Source organism: Schistocerca gregaria, chromosome 2 (assembly GCF_023897955.1).
Source record: "Schistocerca gregaria isolate iqSchGreg1 chromosome 2, iqSchGreg1.2, whole genome shotgun sequence".
Taxonomy (NCBI): Eukaryota; Metazoa; Arthropoda; class Insecta; order Orthoptera; family Acrididae; genus Schistocerca; species Schistocerca gregaria.
In genome coordinates this window covers 386,945,177-386,962,905 of record NC_064921.1, presented here as the reverse complement: position 1 = coordinate 386,962,905, position 17,729 = coordinate 386,945,177, and the positions used below count along the sequence as shown (strand labels likewise).

The window sequence follows — 17,729 nt, the reverse complement described above, 5'->3', positions numbered from 1 at the left end:
GTCAGTACCACAGCACATATAGAAGGCTGTGGATATGCGTGATAATACACTGCAAGAAAGTAAACAGAAATGTTATATTTTATTGTCCCATATAAACTATCACACTACCTCCTAACGGATTTAATTACGCCAACACGAGGATACAGTATAAGAAATATTAGAAAAATCTGGTGTAAACATACTGAGTAGTTACACAAATAAGCTTAGTCAGAGGCACTACATCGTAATGCGGAATGCTCCTCCAACGCCAGAGACCCATACTCAAGATGGCTGTCACTTGTTGGCTGTAGAGTGATGTTCTGCTGATTTCGGTGTATAGAATGTGACGTTTGTGTAGTAACGAGTATTTTTGTTAATATTTATCGGTGACGGATTGATACCAGCTGGTGTTGCGAATATTTGACAGTGTGCAGTGCTTGTACAAGGAAGTGTTAATTGTGTTTCTGTGTAACTGGAAGTTTTCGCATTGCATTTATATGTGGGTGGTTTGATGTGTGTGATGTTGAAGTGACTTGTTTGCTGCCATGGATAATCCAACGTACGGTTTCCCCGAAAGGTAATTCTCGAGCCTACATAATGTAATTTGAAACTATAAGTTGTGATAGAGGTTTTGATACACACAGTCTTAGACATCTCTTTATCCATAGGTCGGAGCGACTTTCAATGTGACAGCGTTGTTTACATTGTTTATTTATATCATACAGTCTATAGAACACTTAATCTCTTGTAAGACGGGCGAAATAGATGCTGTCTTATCTGTTCCTTTTACGGATGGTCATCTATTCTTCAGAAAATGTATAAATACTGTCGCGTCACTGTTTGAACCTCTAGGCTGTCGCATTTTAATTACTAAGTTTGTATTGTTATCCTCAAACACGAAATAACACATCATTGTATTTTATAACATTCGGAACTATTCCGTAAACCAAAGTTACTGTTCGGCAAGTATTTCACCTATTTCTCCGCATGACCTTTCGTTTTTTATGTTATGTGGAATGCCTTTCACGAAATGAAATAGATCGGTGATCCAGCTGTCTGTCGTTGACATACAAGTGTGTAAACTTGAGACGTTGAACTCTGATATTTCCGTCCATTGGATTTGAGACGGTCATAGAATTTTCTGTTCGTGGTTCCTTGAGGCTTGCCTTGTTTATCAGGGCCCTTATCTCTGCCTGCATTATTTTCTGCTTCTTGACGTCCGTGCCCTCTTACCTACTAGAAATCAGTTCATGAGTTACAGATGCGACGATATGTTTACATCTTATCAGTGTTTGAAATATTACACTGTAGTGCAGAAGGTATATGGTGATAGTCATAGGACGACAATATAAAAATAATGGAGTGAAGGTGGTGAAAGTACACAAACAGAAATTGTCAACTGAAGAACGTTTTATCAGTTTTGTGCATCAAAGCTGTTGCAAGAAATAAGTGAAGGAAAATATATTTCGCATCTTGTCGGTTGACAAATTTCATTAATTTCAGTACTGCAGGCGCTAAATCTGGAACTTATGAATCGTTGACCAATGTAGAATATTTTTGTATAACACACAGGTATCCCCTGTGGGTCCATATTGTTATGAACAGTATGCAGTGTTTATACTGCAGTATCTTGAAGTTGAAGAGTGAAATTATTCCCTAGTGAAATATTTTGTTACTTGCTAACCCTGTTTGAAATTGAAAATAAAGATACTAATCAAAGAGAGAATTGTATTGCCCTAGAAAGCCATGGTTATTTGATTATTTACGTTTTAGCCAACAAGTAAAGTGACCTAACTATGTGGAAAGAACTGCCAACTTTTGTGTAGGCCCAAACAATCTTTGTCCTTGAGTTTGTGTCAATGTAAGGTCAACATGTAATTGTTTCACATCTTAAACATTGTAGAAATAGGCTGACTGTTGAGGTGCCTTCATGGCACAGGCAGCTGCTGAAATGTTTGAAAACATCACCAGGTGGTTCAAGGCAAACAGACTGTAATTAAATTTTGACAAGACTCAATACATAATATATTTTTATGTCTACAGACAAGTCCCCACCTCAGTTGGAAAACCCACTGCCTAATATTAATGAAGCACTTTGGCTCAGTTATGTTTCAGGTATGCATGAATACTGCTATAAGCAGGTTAAAAATGAAGAAATTAATTTCTAATGAGTCATGTTTTGGGAAAATTCCAGTAAAAGTGATAATATTTTCAGAACACAAAAAGTGTGTATTAAGAATTATATCAGGTGTTAATTCAAGAATATCCTACAGAGACCTCTTCAAAAAACTGGGTATTTTGACAACTACTTCATGGCACATATATTCATTAATGTCCTTTGTCATTCGTAGCATTTCTCTTTTCACAAAATATAGTGAGAAGGATGCATGTAACACCAGAAACCAACCACCTCTACAAAGATCATAAGGTGTTAGCATTAGTACAGGAAAAATTCAGATACATGGCCTCACATGTAGTATACAACCAATCACAACACATTAAATTTTAAATAGTGAAGTTCAAGATTCATTTAAAGAATTTTCTGTTAAGCAACTCCTCCTAATCGATAGAAGAGTGTCTTCTCAAGAATTCTTAAATTTAATGTTTTTTGGTATTGTATTATTAGAATTAGCATTGTAATACAATAATGGGTAAAAGTTATGTATTGCAGCCTCCCCCCCCTCCTCCTCCTTTTGCAGTTAACAATATGATGCAGATGTGAACCTTAGTCTTCACTACCAGTGAGTTTGCTACCACAAGCAGATTTTTTGCTTTTGCATTCATTGGCTTCACCAACTCACAACCAGGTTGTCACCTTCTGACTTAACCTAGACTTCGGACAGTGCTACAGATCAGTATGTCATCACAACCAAGTTTTTAAATAGGCCTAGGTTTCAATATGTAACTTAGAGCCCAGTAATGCTTGTCATTTATTGTTTTGCACTTCAACTAAATTAAATGTACACCCTTGACTTCCTACCCAGAGACCACTCTCTGTGTGATCCATGCAATGTGACTAATATAATTTAACAGTTATAGATTTTTTTCCAAATAATAATCACTTTGGAAGAAGTTCAGTAAAAAAAGCAGCATAAAGACACACCTATTGTTTTGTTGACTGGGAGTTGGAACTATTACAGTTCACATCCAATTGTTTTCCCTCTCGAATTCTTTCTTTTTTCAAGCTGTCGCAGAGGCCACTCATGTTGGACAGTTGCCCAGTAGTGATGCTGAAATGTGTTTAGTCTTCAACCAAATGCAATTCCTCTCAATACAAATTTCAATTACCTGTAGAAGTAAAGTCATAAGTGACATTATCTGTGAATGACATGAATTGTGCTCTGTTAGCCCTCCATGACCAGTGAGGCACATGTTTATACAGATGGGGAAGCTGACCTTAAATCCACACTGAGGTATTTTACCATGGATTGTTAATCTGCTGCATTGATTCAGTCTGTGCCTGTCTTGGTTCTAGCCTTTCTAGACTGCATGTTGGGCTGTATAAGCAGATCCCAGTACACGTGCTGTGCTAATACTACATTTTCTGCAAAACTACGTGAAAAATTTCAGCTGTGTTCACCCAGGTGTGGCACTTCCTTTTTGGTGCAGTTGTTTTGCAACTGATATGGATATGATTTTCTGTTCTGAGCGTGAAGGAATTTAAGTTGGATCTGATAAGCCTAGTGCTAAGAATGCCATGTGAGTATTGTTTATTCAGGGGCTGAAAGAATATGACAAAAGTTTGAGTTAACCCATGTGCAGTCTCTTTTCATTATCACAAAAAAATCATCCATACTTCATTCAGTGTTGATTTTTCCAGTTTATATAAACATCTTTTTCCCTAACAGAGTTGGAAGTAAGTTAGTATCTGTTTACAAAAGAGTTATAAATTCGGTATTGCATTGGAGCTTCTTAATTTTTTGTGAAACAGTCTGGAGAAGAAAAGAGCATCATTCCAGCACTCATTTACCTGTTGAATTGATACACACATTGAGCTTGCCAACACAAGTATGAGGAAGCAGTGCACTCATGGCCATCTGTGAAACAAATCTATGGTGACTGGATGTCAAGTTATAAAGAATGACTTGTAACTTGATGAAATTGTCATAATGCTGCTTGTAAATGCTACGACCTGTGTTACAGCCATTAACAACTTTATCTACTGAAAATTCACAAATTGTAGGAATCTGCAGTGTGTAAATGATTAAAAAGTATTTTTACCATCACACACCCATTAATTTGAAAATGCTTTCAATTTGGACATTGTGTCACAAGCCTTACGTTGGCTTCTATCTGATGTCAGTAAGTAAATATTTTGTGTCAAACTGCAGAAAAAGGTGAGAGCACTATAAGAGATAGCCAGTCAATCAAATGTCACATGCAGAAGCGTACAGTTGTACTGCAAACCCACACAATAGAAAAAAGACCAGAATGGTATGGGATGAGAATAGCAGGAGAGATGAAAAGGGTTGTAGCCCCCAATAGGTGTGCAGCCAGTAGTACAGGCGTCATAGAATAAGTCATTTGAATGGGAAAATAAAAATGTTTGTGATAATTCATATTGTAATGTCATGGCTGACTACATTGTGCTTTCACAGCATTCCTCTGGGGTATATTTCAGAATTGTGTAGTATGTTTCCTTATTATTGCAGTGATCAAATTAAACCAAAAGCATATATGTTAAAAAAAATTGTTACAGAAATTCAAAAGTACAGGAAGCAACAAATTGAAAAAAATGTATCTAGTGCAGGAAATAGGCAGGCCAATATATTACTAAAATTTCTTTCAAGATTGATTTTTTAGCTTCCTAGGTGAGGAAGTCGTGCATCAAACTGAAGTCATTCACTTTTTAGAAATTAAGATAGTGGCGCGGCTCATATAAAAGACTCACGTTTGTGGCCCTGTCAATAATTAATTATGGCTTTGGTATCTTTCAGATTTAATATGCTGTTGGCAGTAGAGAGAAATATTCAATACAAATCAATGTTTTTTGTCCGCTGATGCAGAAACATACAGCAAATGATGTAAACAACATGGCTACTATAACGTGATATCAGTGGTGATTCCCCCCCCCCCCCCCCCCCCCCCCCCCCCCAGATTCGTATCAATCTATCGTCACTACCAATTTTTTTTTGTTTCACATTTGGTGGCTTCATCAACTTACCGCCCGACCAGTTTTATTGCTTTCACATTTATTGGCTTCACCAACTAACTACAAAACTGTAAATGTACACTGCTGGTCAAAGGGTGAATATTCCTCCTGACTTGCCTTTGGTTGCTGTGGTACATGTAAGCTGGTTTAGAGTGTTTGTTCGTGTGTGGTGAAGTTTTCTGGTGAAAATTAGTTCTGGTGTAATAATAGATGTAATTAGCATCATAATGAAACAGTAAAGCAGTATCTTATGTTAACATTCCTTAGAAACTAATTTTCAGGCCACTGGCATGTTTTTACCTGTTCAAAAGAAACTGCTAGAGCTATGCCATACATCCATGACTGAAATAATCTTCAAAGATGTAGGGACTATTTAATAACAGTATTTGTTAGCCTTCAGTCGCACTCAGAATTTTTAATGCGCATTGAATTCTCCTTTAAGCTGGTTCATCTCTGCTCATTGTTCTCATAATGTAGAAAAAGTTGAGGCATTAGTAAAACACACTTCTTGTTGCCATATGAGTTCTCATAAATTTCTTGATATGGGCAATTTGATTTAAATTTTCTGCGGTTTCTATAAATTACCCTAAGCAAATTCCCGGATAGCATTTACATAAGATATCAGCTGACAGATTTCCTGGGTGTTATGTTATTCTGCTATTTTTATGTTTGTTTTGGTATGTGGTAAGTTACGCTTCCCGCTGTTAGTTTTTGTAGTTGATGTAGGTGCGTGTGTGTGTGTGTGTGTGTGTGTGTGTGTGTGTGTGTGAGAAAAGTTGCGTTCTAGTTTGTTGTGAAATAGGACTAATATTTGTACCCCCTGGTTTCATTAATGAAAAGAGCCATTCATTTTTCAATTGCAAGGTGTGGGACAAGATTTTTTTTTTTGTGTCATAACCAGAATGATAAAATCAGAGAAGTCAGGCTAGCTAATTTGTAATGTTGATTAGATGGCATTTTCGTTGTTGAATCAACATTGTGGATTGCTGTTGGTGCATTTCACAATTGATACAGTTTGCTTGTCTTGCAACACGTATCATCTCTGAGAAAATGTCTTCATTTTACCCCTTTCCCATTGAGCAAGAGCTAAATAATGTTTTAAAAAAATGATTATTGCTTGTGAAACACTGCTTATAAGGGAAATGTTTATTTTCTGTCTGTGTAGAACTTTGTATGCTATTTTTGCATAGGTAGTGGCTTCATAATAGATTTACATATGAATGTCTAACACCACTGTGGAATCAGCTGTTAAACTGTAGTCCAAATTAGTGCATAATTTTGCATTCCTTGTAATGCACTTGCTGTTCTCCACACTCGTGAATAAAGTAATTATTGATTGTCCCTATAGACATAAGTGAATGTGGATTTGTTTGTTGATTAACAGTGGAATTGAGTAACATGTTACTCGACAATACTACATTACCTCTGATTTTAAGAAAATGCTGATACTCTCATAACAAAAATGACTTTAGTACACGAGCAAGCAACCATTGTTCAATACGTCACTTCTTATGCCATTTATGGTATGTGCAGAAAATTGACTGATCAATGTATTCATAACTCATTATCGTATGACCTACATTTTTCCCATTTCAAATATTACAGTGCTCTTTATGTTAGTTTCCTATATTTCGCTGACACACATTTTTATGTAAATGGCACCATTGTTACCATGATCATATAGTTATTGTGGTGACTGTACATACCTCTCTCGTCGTGCATAATAAATTGATGTGTTACATACAATCATTTATTCATTTGCATCATAATCCATAAAATGTACCATTACAGAGAATAATAGGGGAGGTCCTCTAGATCTGCCCTAGACTGCATTAATTTTCTCAGGCAGATTTAACACTGATTGGAAAAGGTGTAATAGACCTGTTCAGTTCATGCACATTTCATCCCTTGTCTACATTCAGACAGAGGATGATATCCAAAGTTGTGTTCACACATGATTTAATTCTACCTGAAATTTTCTTTAGACGTATTGAGACTTTGTGTTGTTATTAGTCATAAGGCAGTCGTTCCTAGGACTGGACACCGATTAGATTTTTCTCTATGTGTCTTTCAAGTTGAAGTTCTCTAGTGCTTCACCTATCTCTCACAGATGGCCAGGGATTTTACATGCAACATATTGCTGCATAAGAAGGCAGTAGTTATTATTTGCCTTTCCTGTTTACCATGGATGTTTAAATGATTGTTGTTTCAGCAGTTTCTAAGTGCACCAAGAAAAGAACCCAAGTGTGTGATGTGGCTTTAATAAAGTACCCCTGATAATTTATTTTTGGCATTCTGTCTCTGTTGCTTAATGTGTATATCCCTGTTAAACAGCATGTATTCAAAAGCTTATGAAAAAATTTATTTCATGGAATAGACAACTCACCTAGTAATGTATTATAATAATAAATAATATACTTGCATGGACCCGATGTTTATTCGAACATAATGTGTGTGCGTGGGAGGGGGGGGGGGGGGGGAGCTCCTCAGTACAGCGAATCAATGTTAAACTAAAAAATGCTATGCAGTAACGAGTACAAGTTAGAATTTATATATTTATATTCTTTTCTCGCTAAAGTAAGAGGAGATAGATGTATGTTCAATGTGAGTCGTCGTCTTTGACCAGTGACATGGTATCATTTTGGCAAACGCCGTAAACTATGCGGCAACTGTAACGTGGTACTATTTATTTATTTTTGACTGGCTAAGGTACAGCTCAGTGTGTCATCACAACCAGTTTGTTTCAGTATCACATTCTTTGGTTTTGGTAACTCTCAAACTGTCGCCATCCAACCTAACCTGTACCTCTGGCGAAGCTAGAGATCAGTGTATCACCGGAGTGTTTAGTGGGGCATGTGGATACTTCAGTTTGATTTACTTTAATAGCATATAATTTGCTTAAGGATTTCGTCGTAGCGTTTTTTAGCTATATTCCTGAAACGCGACTGTAATGCTTGCAGTGTTTCTCAGTGTGCTGCTAACTGAATAGGCCACAGAAGCTCGAAAACAGCTGCTTCATGCAGTGTGCAAAGAACGGCCCTATTCTTGGGCCGACGTTCGTTTGGCAATTTTTCTTGTTTCGCCAGCACGAGTGACTAAACTTTTCCACCAATGGTACGTGAAGCTTTGACGATGTCAGGCACTCGTGTTGGCGAAACGGCAGAAAGGTCGTCTGTTAAATATCTGCCGAAGAACCCGAGACAGAAACCAATAGGCATTATGTGTAGAAAAAGCATACATTGGAAAAAAATACACACGCTTGTAGATGTGATTGGTCTGTTATCGTCTTCAAAGTGCAGCAGCCAATTTCTAAGCGGTGAATATTTTTCATCGTCGTATTTATCGTTAGCGAGTAATGAGAAAAGCATTGTGTGTGGGGGGGGGTGGGGGGGGGGGCGAGGGAACAAAAGAGAAACAGAAACCTCTTTTATTTCCAGATAGCAGAGTATATTACCACCGTAATCTACGTCGGACGTCGGCGAGCAACGGAACCGAACGTGTTGCAGATAATAACAACGTTGTAAAGCAGAGTGATTTCGAAGGAACTGAAAAACACCAAATTCGCCAATTGTGGTTGACTCCTGAAGACTAGACCTATCTACATCCACGTGGTTACTCTGCTATTCACAATTAAGTGTCTCTACCGTTCCACTCTGGAACGGCGCGCGGAAAAAAACGAGCACTTAAATTTTTCTGTGCGAGCCCTGATTTCTCTTATTTTATCGTGATGATCATTTCTCCCTATGTAGGTAGTTGCTAGCCGAATGTTTTCGCAATCGTCGGAGAAAACTGGTGATTGAAATTTTAGGAGAAGATCCCGTCGCAACGTAAAACGCCTTTGTTTTAATGATTGCCACACCAATTCACGTATCATGTCTGTAGTACTCTCTCCCCTATTCCGCGATAATCCAAAACGATCTGCCCTTCTTTGAACTTTTTCGATGTCATCCGTCAGTCCCACCTGATGCAGATCCCACACCGCACAGCAATTTTACCGGATAGGCGGACAAGGGTGGTGTAAGCAGTCTCTTTAGTAGATCTGTTGCACCTTCTGATTGTTCTGCCAGTGAATCGCATTCTTCGATTTGCTCTACCCGCAACATTTTTGGAGTTTACATTGATAACGAAATCATAAGTGTAAACTGTAAGAATAAGAGGTGGCAGTGACAACCTCCAGAAAACGTTGGACATAAGGAATATTAAGGAAAACTCCCAATCGTAGCGGTACTGTGACTGAGGTAGTCGGTTCGAACACAGAGGTGGATGAAATTTTCACTGTTAGTATTTGGCCAGTTGGGAGAGACATGAAGTTCTTGCTGACCGGACTTTGTACCAATTCCGCGGATTAAATGTTAACCCTCCTTATTGATTGAGGGTATGTGACACTGTTAATGGTGACCCGTCTGTCGGGTGGGAACGTTAAGCTCGAGTGTCTCCTCAGCGGTATCCGAGAGTAGTAGATTATGTGCTTGCACGGCTTTCACACTCTCTTTGGTCTTTACCCAAAACAACACAAACTCTGAACCCTACAAGCGCACATCATAGTCATACACGCAAACGACGCTTTATAATAGGTCGAAAGGAAGGCAGCTGCCAACTACCTCCAGTGTGACTTTCACAGAAACGATAAAACGGAACCCCCCCCCCCCCCCCCCCCCCCGACCATGACTTTTGAATGTTCGCGAAACTTCGTCCAATCATTCAACACTTGCATCAAACAGCATCATTAGAGATAAAATTTATATAGAGGAAGAACTTTTGCAAAAGGTGAAATATCCATTCTTCAAGGTGCACATTTTCCCTTTCATATCTGTGTTTTGCTGAAATTTATCACAGACTTCAAGATGAGCGCAGTATACACACCACCGTCATTCGTTTATGGATAGGTCGTCAGTGATGCCCCGTGTGGATTACACTGTCTTCTGGCACTAGCAGATATTTAAATGGTTACAACAGATTTGCTTCAGTCCAAAATATTTTCAGTTGGCAGTGCTGCACACCTTCGATGAATATAAAAAACTGCATCACGAGAATCAGAGTGACTGGAGACCAGGCAGATTGTTCCCGTGACAGCAAAGCTCGCAGCACCTGAATAGTAGGGATGGGTCGTCGTCGAAATATTGTGCATAAAATGGAAACTCCCAAGAACACCCGGAAGTGCATCATTAATTAGTCCTGCCGAGAAAACCTGAGAGATAACAAACACATAATTACTGCGTTACAATAAGTGTCACTAACGCGTGCATCCATTAAGTTACACATTTTTCTGTTAGTAAGTGCACGAATTGATAGTCTTTTGCATTTTTCAGTATTATCTGTCATCAAAGCCGTAACGTAAGTTGTACAAGTGACAAATGCTGCAATTGATAATAATTGCAAACTTGACGCCAATGAATCTTCGTGTGGACTGAAATTCTGTCTGTGACCTGAAGACGGTCGCTGGACCTAAACTGATAAATACACATTATTGCAGCAGCCTTTGGTGGTTTCGTGATGCCGATCTTTAAGTGGGATCAAGTCGTCATCAGAGAACTCTACAGCTTATCAGTATGCTCTCCGAACACTGTGACTATTCAGCAACAGGTGCGCGAACTTCATTTTCAACAACAAAATTTTTCCTATAGCATCTTCTCATACTGACAAATGCATCCTGCTGTCTCGTTGTCTAGTGTGAAGTATTTAGAGAAGGCACTGCTCCGTGGGCTAGCGGAGAGAGGGCTGGAGCTGAGGTGACATGATGTATACAGAGTGTTATTCTGAGAGGTAGTAGCATGTATCAAAGCAAGAAAAATATGTTCAGTAAACATGGGCTCTAAAATGCGTACCTTAAGAGCTATGAGTTCTTATTCAGTAGAAGATATATGCGCATGTTTAGGGCCCATTTTTACTGGACATATTTGTCTTGCTTTGGTCAATAATACCATCTCTAAAAATGTGGAATACTTTTTTAAGACCGTGTATATCGTAGTGTTCTGACGACAGAGTGTAAATTTGAGAAATGCTTGTCAGCGGCGTATACTCTCTAGTACTTAGCTACAGTGAAATATAAAGGTGGAAGAGTTCATTATGGTCCCATTTCTCATAAAGCGGACTAAATCTCTTGTAAATCAAAGTGGCGGTGTCGCGGAAAAGTATACAAGGGCATTCTGAGCGCTTTCCCACTGTCTGCAATAGCAGAATGTTTATCGGACTAAGTAAAACAGTATGACAACCGGGACGCGAATCCGAATCCTTGCATTTCACAGCTTATGCGCTACCAGCTGAGACTACTGATATGAGTAAGCGTCGATAAATGTGCTATCTACCAGAATATCAGATTCGGAAGTATCGATTGGTGTCAAAGGAAACGATTACTTTGCACAATTAGGCAGCACTGTCTGTGTGGTATACAGAAAACACGCACAGTTGTAATATATATATATATCAGCTTTCCGCGAGGTACAGTAATAATAAATGTTAGCCAGAAGAGACGAGAATATCTTCTTAAATAAGCAGTGCTTATAAGTTGAAGAGAATAACAGAGCAGGGAAGACAAGAAATCTTGACAAGAAAATTAGAGACATCAAAGGAAAATTCCAGGCGAAAATTGGATTGATGAAAATGGTACAGCTGTAATAGAAGCAGAGGACATTAAAGGAAGATGGGGAGAATATATAGAAGAAAGAACCGCATAGTGATGATGATGAACTTATGTGATTTTAAAGTCAGAGACAGATATTTCGGAGATTGAAGTCAAGTGAACCCTAGAAAATATCGCTAGAAACAAGGCTAATGGACGTGGTAAAAATCCAGAAGAATTGTTCAAAGTAATTGGAAAGGAAACAGTGAAAGTGTTGCTTTCAGTGTCAGAAAATATGGCGAACGCAACAGTGGCAAAAAACCTGAAAAGCTCAGTCAGTATTCATCCCTATTCCAAAGAAGGGAAATTCTAAAAGATGCTCAAATCACCGAACAATCGCATTTATCCCACATCCTGGAAAAGTCATCCATAAAATCTTTACAAAATAGACTTTTACCGTACATAGACCGAGAGCTACCTGAAGAACAACCTGACGTTCGTGAAGGAAAAGGGACCAGAGATAACATTACCGATATCCGATGGATTACACAGAATTCAAAAGAATTCCAGAAATGCTAAAGCATTTCATTATGTCGGCCACAGTAAATTATGGAAAATACTAAAAAACGTGGGAGTACCCGATCACCTCATTTTCCTCATACGGAATTGATACTCCAAGAAGCCTTTGCGAGAACGGTATGTATCGCAACTAAATGGATCAAGATTCAGAAAGTAGTACAGCAAGGCTGCGTATTGTCACCTTATTTATTCGATACGTATGCAGATTAGATCATGAGGAATGCCGGATTAGATGAAGAAACCGGAATTAAAATAGCTGCGGTAAATATAAATAACCTTAGACATGCAGTTCATACCACACTGATGTCAGACGGAACGAGGTGGCGCAGTGATTAGCACACTAGACTCGCATCGGGAGGACGACGGCTCAAACGCGCGTCCGGTCATCCTGACTTAGGTTGTCCGTGATTTCCCTAAATCGCTTCAGGCACGTGCCGGAATGGTTGCTTTGAAAGGGGGCGGCCGACTTCCTTCCCCTTCCATTCCTAACCCAATGGGACCGATGACCGCTTTGTTTGGTCCCATACTCCCAACTAACCAACCAACTGATGGCAGAAGGTGGAGTTAAAACTCTCAGTGAAGGTGAAACAAGAAAGTGCAAATGCTGGTCTAATGCAGAATGTCAAGTAATTGAAAATTACGCCAACTACACCTATCACTTCGTCGCATACAGAAAACGAAACAATGGAGGTAGTTCCTGTGTTCACTTATCTCAGCTCCCAGATTTTTGCTGATGGTGAAACTAAGAGACGCTTGTTGTTACTTGGCACAAAGGCAATGTACAACCCTGACAATGTTTTAAGGAGTAGAGACAGAACTTGAGCAACAGAGTACGCGCTATCGTCTTTCCAGTTGTGATGTGAGGACGTGAAAAGTGGATCGCAAGAGGGGATAAACGGCACAGAATATACTCCTTTGAATTGCGGGTTTAGAAGAAACTCCTTTGAGCTCCATAGACGGAAAATAACGGTTAGGCCAGTATTATAGCAACTAAAAGGAGATTTCTCCTGGTCTTATATTGAAACAAAAGTTGACCTACTTTGGGCACATCATGATAAGCCATGATTCACCTTAATGCTGGGCGAGATCGAAGGCACAAGAAGAGAGCGGAAAAGGATGAGAAGGATCGATGGCATCACAGTACTTATAGATTCCAATGTGGTAAGTCTGTGGGAGGTTGTGCAGGGCTGAAGAAATTGGCGTGATTTAGTTCATGGAGTCACGGAGAGTTGGAATCGGACTAAGCGACTAGAAAAAGAGAGATCCACTATCCAGAAAGATGTTAGAGTGTTGATGTTAAACTCGAGCTGGTTCTTGCAAAGATAGCATAATTTCCGTATTTTGCCTTGTAATCAAATTAGTGATTTTTACTGTTTGCGTCTCGTTTCTTCTGTGCTTGACTGCGGATCCAAAGGTCTTGGGTTCGATCCCCGATCAGTTCTAATATTCTTATGTCACTTACCACTTATTTCACCTCTGACAATATTTGCTAACGTGAAAAAATGCCAGATAGCACCGTGGTTCCAAATCCGCCTTAAGTGAATGGGTAAATCCAAAAGTTAGAGGAAGACAACAGCATAGCATCCCCAACTGAAGCTAGTAAAACACTGTGATGTTTAAATCAACGTTCAGGTTGGTGACAGATGTATCTCTCTGGTAGCTTACAGTTAAAACCTTATTGTAAATAAGTAGTACTGTCTTCTAGAAAAACTTGTAATGATCCACTGTACTAATAGCAGGTATGGGTAGCATAAAACTTACGTGAAAGCCTGTATTTTGTTTTCAGTTGGAATATTTGCCCTTTACTCCTTTCATTGTTGTTTTATATTATACTCTAGTTTATATACGCAACTTCAGCTTCTTTACACAGTTCTAACTTGTCAAAACTTCGTCGCAACACCCGCCTTGCTGATGAGTAAGAACGGGTGTTCTCATACGTAGAATTCGAAAGTAGACATTCCTTTGAGTGCAAATTGTGTGGTTTAGAAGAAAGCTATTTCGCTTCACATGTCCCACACATAATCCAGCTGTGTTTGTGTCCGAAAATTTGACAAATTTCCAAATGACAGCTTCGAGTCAACAGCAGACTGTCACCGCTCCCTGAAACTCTAGCGCAGAATGAGACCTCATTGCTGAAGAAACGTTTTTTCTTTATAGTCACCAATATAATCTTTCGAGTTACACGCTTTTATAAAACCGAAGGCTGAACAGATATTAAACACAATTACAGATGTTATTTTAACTTCTGTCATAACAATACTAAGTATCCCTTGTATCGTCATTACAATTGTGCGAATCCCTTGCCTATAACTGTGTGGCTATGACAAATTGCTAGATATCTCTGTTCTGCCCATGCGTGAGTTGTTGTTAGATCGTTATGAATCACAAATAGATGCTGTGCAGGAGCTCTGTAGGCTGTTGCGAACGAAATTGCCAATGATTCGTCAAACGCTGTACATGCAACGAAGGGATCGAGATTAAGCTTGAATGTCTCGTCGGTGATAAGGTTAGTGGAGGCGGATCAGAACGAATTGTACACGTAATGGGGAGAAAATACCGTCTTCTTTTCAAACGAACTGCCGTAGTGCATGTAGACGTAAATCTGCGTTGCCTGATGGACCACCTAGCTCAACTACTATATCTAGTGAATGATGGTTAGATACAAGTAATCCAGAACTTTCGTTTGAACCGCAAATTTTTCGTGCTGTATGTCAACTCCTAGTCGTTGCGTCGCGCAGCAGTTTCCCCGATAGATTGATTGATAATGCGAGGAAAGTTATCTTCTGTTATTGCGATGTCGAAGTACGGACAGACAGTTGGTAGCTATATCGCAACATTTAAATTTATTTCTTGAATTTTTAAAAATCAAACTGCATATATTAACTGCAGTAACACCCTTGCTGCGACCGTGCAAGAGCATCCAAAACCAGCAATCCACGCCCGGGGTCCAGTGCTGGAATCCATTCGCAGCGAAAAACAGGATCCGTCGCGCATTCAACTGTGATTTAGTACCGATATGAAACACACTCGTTGGCCGATTAGGACAACGACGCTATTAATATTCAGTATTTATGGTATGTAAATAAAATAAGAAAGCCACGAGGAAAATGGAAAAAATAAACGACGTGTTACGACGATGACTATTTGCTTTGTCGTTTGTGTCCAGTTTTTGAAATATACTGGAGAGTTATTTATCGCCCTTCAAATGGGTGATTGTGTTGGAGTTTTGAATATGGTCTGAATTTTGCAGATAGTTATGAAACTGTTATTTGTGAGTAAAAGAAAATTGAGTGCATTGGTTTCCGGGTAAGCCAAGAAGTAGTATATCGTACCTAGTCACAGTGGAGCGACGACTGGAGAAAATAGAACTGTATTCTTCTTTGACCTTTGCAATCAGGCGGAAATTGCTTGTATTGGTGTCATCTTCAGTGTTATTGTAAGGGCCATAAATACAGGAAGAAACTTGTTTTTTTTCTGCATTTAGAGACTGCCAGTTTGAGGCAAGTCGGCTTTCTCGAAAAGACATTCCGTCATGGTATTCCGTTTAAATAGTGTAGCCCATGATAATTCACGTCAGTGAACTTACTTAGTCGTAGGTGAGAAAATGTAGTCAGCCAGTCAGTCACAATGTAACACTTACCTTCTATTGAAATGCCTAAAAATAAATGAAAGCGCAAGTAAAACGAAATATAATTTCATCTTATGTAAATCTTTCCCTCTTTGAAAAGGAGCGTGGTCAGCTAGAAGCCAGAGAGGCAGAAGTAGACGTGATCTATAAGATATGAAAGGGGTAACAGACACATCGAACAAAACTAAAGCGTTAAAATAGGGATGGACAGACGTTTTTTGATAAGACGACACAGAATTTTGGCATACTTATCGCAGAATGAACGTCTCGAGAAGCAAGAAAGAGGTAACAAACACGAAACTGGCGACCCTAACAAACTGTCACCACTCAGTGTAATATTTATGGGGTTCAGATGGAGAAACTGTGAGTGGTGAGGTAAGAAAGTAATGTGTTGGGCGAATTTGATTCAATATATGTACCCACTATTGCTGAACTTCAGAGGGGAAGACTTCATTGAAGGATTTTGCGTTTGGGAAGCCCACCACTTTCTCATCAACACAAAAGTGGACCAAGACCTAGAGGGTTCTTTTACACATAATACTGATTTCTCTGGTCTGACTCGCTCGTTTCACTACACACATCGAGCTGTGTTAGGAAAATATCCTCAGTTAGTGAACTTGATTCATGGCTTCATTATTTCCAGGCCACCATGTTGCTTTGTAGGTAGAACTAAAATCCCTTCTTAACATCGACGCACCACCGCAAACAATTCTGTAGAACCAGTTCATGATTTGCGTTTGTGGTAAAACTAGTTTAATATAAATGTTTGATGATGGGGAACTACTTTTCTTGTCGTATCTCTGTGCTGTAATATATTTTTAAGTCAGTGCCTGTGAACCAGACTCAGAAGGACGATAGATCTTGTATTTTCGTCAAGTGACATTTTGCAGTTTGCAACCCAGTTTGGAGCGTACGGCAACAAGATTTTACCAGCTCATCCGATCTACTAAGTATTTAAATTCTAACGTTGTCACTGTCAGTTGAATTCATTTTTTTTACATGTTTCATTCCATTTTAAATGCGAAGTTTTTCGACTTGTTATAATCTCATCTCCGAAACCAACAGTATATCAAGTGACAAGAGTAATAGACCCGAAACATTGTTATTTGTGCGTTACGTATCCGTCGTAAAATTCAAAAAGCAGCCCATTCTGAACGCAGTAAGATTAACACGGTGCTTACTGGAACAGTGTAAGTATACAATGTACAACATTCGAAATGTAGCGCGTGCAACTGGCCTCTGCTCTGGCTAGCTGGCGCCTCGTCCCGAGTGGGCGGCATCAAAAGACCGAAGTCAGTCGGTGGCCGCGAGGCTCCGGCAGTTACGACCCTAGGAACTTAATCTCCTTGGCCATGCATTGGGGAGGAAACAAAACCAAACGACTTGCAGACACTTATTCCTCTCCTGTCCTGGTTTGCACCCGAGCAGATGGAGGGTCTTTTATCCCTACGAAGCCAATGTTCTTTGTGGAGGATACAGAAAACGCATTTGGCGAGCCTTCTTCCCTTAGTAAATTACGAAGTGGTTCCATCTCAATTAAGACGGTAAATCATATCCAGTCCCTGGCATTACTCTCTCGTAAAATCTGTGTGCTACAATTGCAACCATAACAGCCCATAAGACCCTAAACATGTTGCATGGTTTAGTTTTTCACCAGACGAATGAAGAACTTCGTGAACACTTGGAGAAGCGAGGGATCCACTTCGTGCGTCACGTACGCCGAGACAACAAGGTCGACACCGAAGCATTCATCCTCGCTCCACGAGGTGGCCAAAATCGTGATTCACCTCTGTCATGTGAAGCCGTGTTTCCCACCCCCGATGCGGTGCTTT

General features: G+C 39.5%; 1 protein-coding gene across 6 annotated transcripts in view; it reads left to right on the top strand.

The window, feature by feature from the left end:
- The first annotated feature begins 251 nt into the window (after positions 1-251).
- Positions 252-17,729, top strand: part of LOC126320879 (rho guanine nucleotide exchange factor 12) — a 1,029,890-nt gene continuing 1,012,412 nt past the window's right edge. For 4 of the 6 annotated variants that reach the window (XM_049994129.1, XM_049994133.1, XM_049994130.1 and 1 more), the window contains exon 1: positions 261-556. In XM_049994129.1, the coding sequence (XP_049850086.1) occupies positions 525-556 (32 nt within the window). In that variant the 5' untranslated portion in view covers positions 261-524. Of the gene's footprint in view, positions 557-17,729 lie in introns of all 6 variants that reach the window. The other 2 variants (XM_049994132.1, XM_049994128.1) reach the window with 1 other exon arrangement.